This window comes from Protopterus annectens, chromosome 11.part0 (genome assembly GCF_019279795.1).
Source record: "Protopterus annectens isolate FY-2018-M chromosome 11.part0, PAN1.0, whole genome shotgun sequence".
In the NCBI taxonomy this organism is placed as follows: Eukaryota; Metazoa; Chordata; order Ceratodontiformes; family Protopteridae; genus Protopterus; species Protopterus annectens.
The window spans coordinates 382,350,292-382,360,376 of NC_056745.1; the positions used below are offsets into that span (position 1 = coordinate 382,350,292).

The 10,085-nt window shown below is 38.1% G+C and overlaps 1 protein-coding gene across 1 annotated transcript in view; it reads left to right on the plus strand.

The window, feature by feature from the left end:
* The window catches only part of LOC122815401 (mucosal pentraxin-like), a 55,761-nt gene extending 50,101 nt beyond the window's left edge, over positions 1-5,660 (plus strand). The window contains exon 3 of the mRNA XM_044087868.1: positions 4,852-5,660. Within this exon, the coding sequence (XP_043943803.1) occupies positions 4,852-5,477 (626 nt within the window). The 3' untranslated portion in view covers positions 5,478-5,660. The remainder of the gene's footprint in view (positions 1-4,851) is intronic.
* Positions 5,661-10,085: the final 4,425 nt, after the last annotated feature.

Here is a 10,085-nt window from a genome sequence, read left to right on the forward strand (position 1 = left end):
CTAGTCTCAGTTTGCTATCAACAGAGGTAAAAAAAAACTCAGTCTCATGCTGTGCCCAATGCTGCAAGCCAGAAATTAAGTGCAGAAGGATATTCTTGTGAGTATATGTGCCTGACAAGATACCATGTGAAATGTCTACATATTACAGTACTGTATCCTGGCTGTCATGCAGTTTATAATGGCTAAATGAACATACATTCTCTGAGGTTTTCATGTTCTCTCATTTCTGCAGCAATCATGTCACACAGGCAAAGCATGCAATCATGGTCAGGATACTTTAGAGCCATATTTTATATATATATATATATATATATATATATATATATATATATATATATATATATATATATAAACCTTTGGACATGTGCAACTGCATTCACAAACTAACCAAACATATCCCAGCTATACCCTATCCATATCCTCTTTATCTACATAATATTTACATGTTTCATTGTCATATTTTAGTTATTTATTAGCCATGTAGGCTCACTGGACACGAGTGAATCTTTCCAGTAGCAAATGGAGTGCGTTGTCTGTTAACATATTTTACTGCAGTTTTTATGGCAGTGACCCATTGTTATAGTTAACTATCTAATGAAGACAGCAGGAGATAGTATAAGTTGGCTGTGATATAATATAAGAACTTTAATCTGCTGTAGGGCTTGTAATAATGCATTAAACATTTTTAGATATACCATTAACTATTTGCTAAAATGTACATGGAGTAATGGCCCCTAAGATGATATAAGAAATGTATTTTAGAAAATGGCCAAACTTTACATCAGTACCCTGTCTGAAGCATGAACATTCTCCAGCAGGGAATTAATGTACAAGTAATGCTTGCTGAATAACGAGTCTGCTGCTTCATGACAGCATATCAAGCCGCTGTGGAGCTCGGACTGAGAAAATGGAGCAGCCGCCATTATTTTATGCTTGCTAAGCAGTGCTTCTGCTGTTTGGCAAGTATAAAATATATAAAAAAAAAACGAAGACAACTAAAAAATGGTGTGTGTGTATGTGTGTGTGTGTATGTATGTGTGTGTGTGTGTGTGTGTGTGTGTGTGTGTGTGTGTGTGTGTGTGTGTGTGTGTGTGTGTGTGTGTTTTTGAGTGTATGCATGCATGTCTGTGAAGGTGAAATCTAGTGAGCCATTATTTTACACTTGCTAAGTAGCGCTTTTGCTGTTTAAAAAGAATAAAATAAAAAAAGAAAAAAAATTAAAATAAAATGTGTGTGTGAGTGTATGCATGTATGAGAGTAAGAGAGAGAGAGAGAGAGAGAGATCAATCTAGTGAAACAGAAGTGTGTGTTAATGTTTCTGTCTGCATGCGTGAGTGAATGCATGCATGAAAGCCAAGAGACTGTGTGTGTGTGTGTGTGTGTGTGTGTGTGTGTGTGTGTGTGTGTGTGTGTGTGTGTGTGTGTGTGTGTAAGAGAGATACAGAGAGAGTGAAGTGTGAAAGTGACTGAATGATGCCCTGGTATCTTGTGTGAGAGAGAGAGACTGAAGAGAGAAAGATCCCCTGGCAGCAGCAGCAGTTTTACGTACCTACCTCTTACACATACCTGTCAACTTCTTAGCACAAGAAATCTGAACAAAGCCTGACATAATGGGGAGGGGGCATATGCTAAGAAATAGGAACACATTTTAAATACTGCTCTTATTAGAAAGTTGCTAGAAGAACAGGATTTGTGTTAGCATATATTTTCTGAAGGATATGAAATCTGAAACCCAAATGCATGTCATAATTTAGCAACTTTAAGCTTAATATCATCCGATGGTTTATCAAAACATACATTTTTTATGAGGAACAATATGAGACAAAAATGCGGACATTCTGCAAAAATATGTACAGTTGAGAGGTATGCAGTTAGATCAAGGTATCAAGTCTAAAATAAATGGGCAAAGGCTGAAAATATGAACATATTTTAAATGATTTGTATTAGCATGCATTTTCTAAAGCAGAGGTGAGCTTGACAGCTACCACTTGCAGCAGCCAAGAAGTATGTATACTTCTGGACCCTTCAGCTGAAGAAATATCGATAAAGCCTAAAATAAAGGAGAACAAATGCTCAGACTAAGAACATATTTTAATTATTGCTCGTATACAATTACAAACTTACTTAAATAAAAGGATTTGTGTTAGCATAAATTTTCTGAAGGAAATAAAACAGTGAAACTCAAATGTATGTCATTATGTAGTAACTTCTGCCTCCACTGACTGGCAATAAACAGTTTAAGTGTAAGGGACCAAAAATATAACGCAAATATCTGGATTTTTTTAAAGTGTTATATTTTGAATGAAAAATGCTTCCTCCGGCACCATTAACATATACTACAGCAAGTATGAAACATTAGGCAGAGGAATTATTTTACATCAAAAATATATTAAAAAAATAATTAAGTAAAATACAACAATTTTACAAGACACCCTATTCGCTAAGCACAATAATGCCCTCCAGGGTGTGTGCTAATGTGTAATTAATGGCCTTTCAGAGGTGTAGATGCCCTCTGCCTGCAGCGTCAGTCCTCATGACACCCCTGAGTGGGCATTAATTGAACATTAACACACATCCTCTCAGGCATTATTGCTTGCTTAATGCTTACCTCTGAGCTGTGGAATGTCACACTTATAGCAGTATACATTTATCCTTGAGCAAAACCAAAAAATAAGTGGTTAAGGTAAACTGTGCTTCCAAAATCCAGTCAGATAGCATAAAAACACTGGAAGCAACAGACCAAGGCTGCAAAATAAAAAAAATACAAAAATTTATTTCCACAATAAACAAACGGTGAGCGCTTTCGTGGACCAAGCCACTTCATCAGTCTGATGTTGACAGTAAAACATTTCCTTTAGCGATAATTATTAGGACAATCACAGTCTTTCCATCAAAGTTGTAATATATTATAATGCACACAAACCTAGAATTATATTTTTCTCTAAACTTTCACAAAGAACTTTACATTTCTTAGAAACTATACAATCTAGATATATAGTGTTAGATAATTTTTGTTCAGCAAGCCTTTTTTTACACCACAGGAAATTCCGTTCTGAGTACTTTTTTATTAAGATATGTACAGATATGCAAAAGCATGCTTATTTATATAATTAGTAGTATAAATAACATTAAATTTTTCTCAGGATGTACAATTATTATCGACAATTTTCTTCAACATCACCTAAGGATTCATCAGACGCCATGCAACAGAATTTAATTGACTTGGTTTTGGAAATAATTAATTTGCTGCACATCAAAACCATAGGTAACTAGCATCCCATGCAAATCCTTAAACTTTGCTCCCTCCTCAACTCAAAGTTGAAAAAAAAAACTCTTGTTTGCAGCAAGTTGCTTGCTACAGTTAAGAAGAAGCTTGATATACTACTACTATCCTCTCACCTCACACTATGCGCTTTAGCACTTCAGCTGTGAATGCAGTATCAACATTCATTTATGAAGCCTTGATATCCTCACTGCTTCAGAAATTCACTGTTAATCATGCTCCCTGGCAGCTTTCACACAGGGCAGCCACCCCCTCCCTTTCACCCCACCTTGGTTACGGCAATGATACATGTGGACAGTGACAATGTATTTTTGTATTCTGTGATTACATTTGACATCATACCTGGCAAGAATATGTAGTTCTCTTGGTTATGAATATATGAACATAAATATGAAAATTTGAATAATAAGTGATGGTGATTTATATCTTCACTGCAAGACACCCAAGACTAGCATTTTGTTACTTGCACTTTACCCTTTCATATTCATCCATCCACAACCCCTTTTTCTCATTTTTGTACATAGGGTTGGGGTGTCACCTTAACAGTGGCAGTCATCTAGAGGCAAGGTTCATACCACTGGGTGCCTATTAATTGGTAAGTTAAGGAAGCCAGCCCAAAAATGTCAGGATGCTCTAAGGAGCCATGAATGTTAAAAGGAAGTATACAGTTTAAACAAGAAAGAAGAATTGTTTGTACACTGCACACAATTCTTTTTCAAACTATTGTCTTAGATCAAATGGAACTCATCCTCAGTCATCTCTGCCATCTACCTGTCTGCTTTACTTCTGGAGGTTACCTGTAATCCACTGCCTTTTCAGTGTCTCTTCAGCGTTTACCAGGTAGAACCATGGGATATTTGTTTTTCTCAGCACTGGATCAGGGCTGATTGACAGCATGTCAGGAGGTGTCAGAGTGATCTCAATGGCATATGGATTATTTTAGTTAGCGTTCAATCCTTTAAGACCCACAGATGAGTAGCATGGTATGCTCTAATTCTGAAACGTCATAAAAAATAAAAATGTAGTGTAGTGTCTCTTTGGTATGCTTTTATTGAAATCATCTCCTGCCATATTTCTGCAGCTTTAGTATGCTTCTATTGAAATCATCTCCTGCCATATTTGTGCAGCTTTACTATGCTTTATTGAAATAATTTCTTAAACTATTATCACTTCAGTAAGAAATTTGGAGATTTGTATGCTAATACTTAGAACATTACATCCAAACTGTTGTGTCAGTGACTTGGTAAACCTTGTCAATCAGTTGTGGATAATACTCAGTATGAGTGTTTGGGATGATGACAAGTATTAATAAATCAGAGATTAGAAAAAAAAATTTTTCATAATATGCCTGGCACTGTATATCTGGTTTGCCTATTTTTTTTTCAGTTCCAACAACTTTAACTCAATACCAGTCTTGGTTTGCCAACAAAAAGCATTCATCTTCATAAGAGTTACATATATATGTGTGTGTGTGTGTGTGTGTGTGTGTGTGTGTGTGTGTGTGTGTGTGTGATGAAAATAATTCAAATGAGTTTGGTAATCTAAGTTTGACTTTATTTTTGTTTTAGGTTCGGCTGAAAATCTAATTTTTCCTGAACAGTCTGCAACCAGCTACGTGAAGTTGATACCCATAAAGGGGATGAATCTCAATGCATTTACACTTTGTGTTCGAGCTTTCACTGATCTCAACAGGGCATATTCTCTCTTCTCCTATGCAGCAGCAAACAGTAATAATGAGCTACTTTTATATGCAATCTCTAGATTTAGCTATGATGTAAATATAGGAAGCAAGGCGATTCGTTTCCAAATCAGCAGTGCAAAAGATGGCTGGAACCATATTTGTGTTACATGGGAGTCCAAAACAGGACTAGTTGGTTTATGGGTGAATGGAATCCCATCGGTAAGGAAAGGTTTATTAAAATCTTACACCATAAAGGCAGATGGTGTGGTAGTGCTGGGTCAGGAGCAGGATTCAGTTGAAGGCTCATTTAATGTTGCAGAGTCATTTGTGGGAGAAATAAATGATGTAAACTTATGGGATCATATTTTGTCCTCTAAAGAAATCCGTGCTATTTACAATCAGGTCGAGGTTGCTCATGGCAATGTGATTGACTGGCATACAGTAAAATATACCTTAGCTGGTTATGTTGTAGTAGAAAAAATACAACAATATAGTAACAATCAAAACAACTGAAGTAATATTAATACATGACAAAACAATGTGATGCTTATAAATGTTTTCATTAAGTTTTACAGAGCAAATTGAGTTTAATATTTTTTTTAGTACTCTATATTCATTGAATACAGTCACTAAGTTCACTGTGCAGATTTATTCACTTCTGTTTAATGGAACAAACCAATACGAAAATAAAGGATGTAAAACATGATCTTAAATTGTTGGCTTTTTTTGGTATACAATGAAAGAACTACTATGTTACACTGTCTCCTTGGCCCACTTTTTCTAAAATCTATAACCTAAAATCTGTCAACTGGAGCTCTTTACACACCCTCTAACTAGATGCAATAATATTCTTATTCAACACCATTTTTTTTTTAATATTCTAAATGAACTTGGCCCCTTTCAGAACTAAAAGAGTAACATTTAATCCAGCTCCATAGCTGTCTAGACAAACTAAACAACTGACAAATCAAAGGAATAAAGCTTGGTGCAACTAGAAAAAGAACAAAACAAAGACAACTTACTGAAATTTAAGCAGCTGAGAAACTCAGCTAAAAGCAAAATCAAACCAGAAAAAATAATGCATTACACAAACCTATAAACCTCCTCTATTCAGCCCTAAATTATTCTGATCTTCAGTTAATCAGGTCATTCTACTCAACCAGCTCCCTCTCTAAGTAATCACTCTCAAAGTATTGCCAACTAGTTCAACTCACTTTTCATTATGCTGTAACCAAACTCATAAAATGGACATAGCTCACAACCATCTCCCATCCTCTGAACCTGTTTAACACACTAATAAATTGTGTTTCTAATCCTTAGATACCTCCACTATCATAAAGGCTTCTCAAGATGAAACCCACTAATCTTGCTCTAAATAATACTCAGCCCTTATTACGCCAATCATTGTTTAGGAGTTTAAATAAAAAACTTCACTGCCTTAAACCTCTCTTCACCCTAGAGGATGCTGATGTCTGTGCAGTCACTGAGACATGGTTTGAAGCTGCAGAGAACACACTGACAGTATAAGGTTATAATGCCTTCCATACATTTAGACCAGCTACTACACAGAGAGGGACTAAAGGTGGCGGTATCTTGATTTACATAAAAAAAAATACCTCTAACGTGGTCAAACAGGACAATGCACTTGAGCTTCTCCATGTTCAAATCACCTTAGGCAAAATCTAGTACCACTTCCTTGCAAGCTATAGATTCCCCTCTATGACCGAGGAAACCCATACTATGTATTTAGACTTACTGGAAACACTCACCATCCAACCCAGTACCATATTCATGGATGAATTTTATTACCCCACTATTAACAGGGAATCACATATGACACCAAACGTGCTGGCACAGAGATTCCTGGATTTTTGTAAACACAAACTCCCTGGACCGGCTTGTCAGTACACCAACAAGGGGTGCAACCATACTGGATCTTGTCCTTGCTAATATGGGAGAGTGATGCACACTCCCTAGTGCAATGTCTTCTCTGGTAAGATCAGAACACAAAATAGTCTCCTTTGAAGTAAAAATAAAACTTGGAACCCCAGCTAGCCATGGAATATTTAGGAACTATTCTAAGGCTAACTTCCTACTACTAAGTGATAACCTGGCAAAATTTCAAGCCCCCTTAAACCCTGAAAACATTGCTGCTTATACAGAACTGTTCTCAGAAACCCCATACAAGCACATTAATAACTGCATAGAGCCAGCTATACCCCAAATCAATAGGCTGTATAACAGAAGCAAGAAAATCATGGGAAAAATTAGGAGGTGCAGCACCCAGCAGGATAGAAACATTCTCATCAAACTAAACAAACAACTTAGAGGAAACATAGAGTCTAACAAAGCCAAATATGAGGTATATATGGTCTCCAGGCCAAGGGCAACCACAAGGCATTCTTTAGCTATATCCTTAACCTCAAAGACAATACACAATTGTGTGCAGAGCTCATTGTAAATGGAGTCACCTGTACTGAACCAGAAGATATAGAAAACCTACTGGCTGACAAATTCAGCTCCATTTTTACCCCTCTCTCCCCATCAAACTTCCCTCAGGAAATGCCTTCAAATATAACTCCCCCTACTATCACTAGGGAACAGATCCTTATTGCTTTCTCTAAGGCCAAGAACACTGCATCAGTGGGCCCAGACAACATCCCAGGATACTTTTTATTTAGCATGAAACATGACATATCAGGCCTCTGGAATTGCTATTTAACTATAGCCTCCAAACAGGCTTTGTGCATCATGAGTAGAGAACTGCAACAGTCATTCCTCTGCACAAAGGTGGGTCATCTACAGACCCTGAAAACTACAGACCCATAAGTCTCACTAGTCTCGTATGCAAAGCCATGGAAAGACTTATTGCGGAAGTGATCAGTAATGACATAGGAAACCTCCAGACACTGGATCCAACCCTATTTGGTTTCATCAAGGACAGGTCATGCCTACTCAACCTGAGAAGACACCAAAGCAATGGATGAGGACAAAATGGTTCACACTGCCTATCTTGACCTGGCCAAGGAATTTGGCACAATACCCCACTCAGGCAGTATTGACAAACTTAAGTGGTTAGGTAGAAACCCTTATGTCACCCGGTGGATGGCAAGCTGGCTCACAGACAGGACCCAAGAAGTTTGGATTGGGGAGTCCACTTCGACAAAGTGACCAGTCACAAGATGAGTCCCTCAGGGATTGGTCCTGGGACCCCTCCTTTTTGGCATTTACTTATCTGAAGTCAAGGCAGATGATTGCCAATTAGGAGCTGCAATTGAATTATCCACTGACAAATGTTCTCCAGGAATGGCTGACACAGTCAAACAACTTGTGTTAGAGCCATGAACTAAAACTAAATGCAAGGAAATGCATAATAGTATCCTTCAGGAAGTCCTCCACCCCTAGTAACTATCATATTGACAACACACCCCTAAAAGTTGACCCAGTAGTCAGAGATTTGGGGCACACATAGGCAGTAACCTAGCCTTTGACCATCACATGTCTACAGTATGGAGGAAATTGTTCTATGTTGTGTAACTTATAAACAAAGGTATGGCATCTAGGTCCAAGTAAGTCATTATTCCACTGTTTTCAGCATTCATCAGACATATAATCGAGTGCAATGTCCCCTTTGTTGTGTACCTTACCGGGCATATGTAACAACTGGAATGTCTACAGAGGTTCCTCAATAAAAGAATACAGGGCATAAGTAAAATGTCCTTTGCAGTCCACCTCAAGGCCCTAGCCATGCATTCTGTCTCCTACAGGCTGTTGAGGGGAGATCTATGTCTGGCATACAAGGCATTGTCAGACCCTACTTTGATGGGCCTCCTGCATTTTCATAAAACAAACAGCACCAGAATTATGATTCTAAAGACTTAAACCTAACCTGTGATATAACTAGGACCTGCTGGAGAGGCAGGTATATATCCCAGAGATTATCCCTTCTCTGGAAAAGGCTCCCCATCCATGGGAAGCAGAATTCCTCCCTAACTCAATTCAAGTGTAACTTGGACAACTGGATGGGGAACAGGAAATTCATCCCTGGTTTGGCACCTATGTCTCCAATTGAAACAGGCAATCTGTAAATGGTTCATGTCCCAAGCCCCTGCTTACACTTATCAAGTGTACCAGAATGTGTCAAATATTTGGGATGCATGGTTATGCTTAAGGAGGCCCTTGTGGTTGTTAGCCTAGTAAACAGATAGTAAATAGTATTTTTTGACTGTATCTGCTTTATTTTCTGAAAAAACAAAAAAAAAAAAACACAAAAAAATACTTGATTTCCCACCTTTCTAAGCTAGTTTAGTCCAGTTTTCAGGTTAGTGCTGAATTCAGGGCTGTGTTACAAGTTTCTGTGTTTGCCTATACCTTACTTGGATAGAAGGAAGTTTCTCTGTTCACTGTGAGAGAGGGAGCTTTGAGCAGCCTATCTGTCCCTGGAGGAGTGGTTTCAGCCCAGAAATTAGTAGTTTATTGGCCATTTTGGGCTAATTTCTATCTCTTTCATTTCCCTGCTATAAAACCCTGGGCTGCGCCGGTTAGCTAGGGTATAACTACTCCCGGCTCCATAAAGTCTACTCTTCAGTTTTTCCCTTGGAACTAGACAAACTTTCAACTTAAGCACTCAAATCATTCACTTCTCATCCCAGCACTTGCCCAAAACTCATAGCAAGCACTAATAAACCTTAGCACTTGACCCCTCTATACTGTAGAGAAGGACAATTTATTTATTTATTTTTTATTTATTTATTTAACATTTGTTGACCGGGAAAGTCCGACTAGGTTCCACAGATCCTGTTTTCAGTGGAGGCCTGGGGAGAAATGATCCAGAAGCATGTCTTTAGAAGACAAGGCTCTCTATTCAACCTTACCAGCCAATCAGTAAAACAGTTCACTGTACCTATCCAGGCATGTCCAAAGGGCAGTTTCAGATGTACTCTCCAGTCCAACTGGTGAATCTGGGCATTTTGAGGCAATGTTACAATTGCCTCATGTGCACAGACAACCCTCTCCTCCTTCCATCAAACGCTAATACATGCGAGAGATGCAATTATACAGCTAAACTGGAGGCTAAGCTCCCTCAACCCAAGACTGGACCAGACAGTCAAGAGGAGAAGG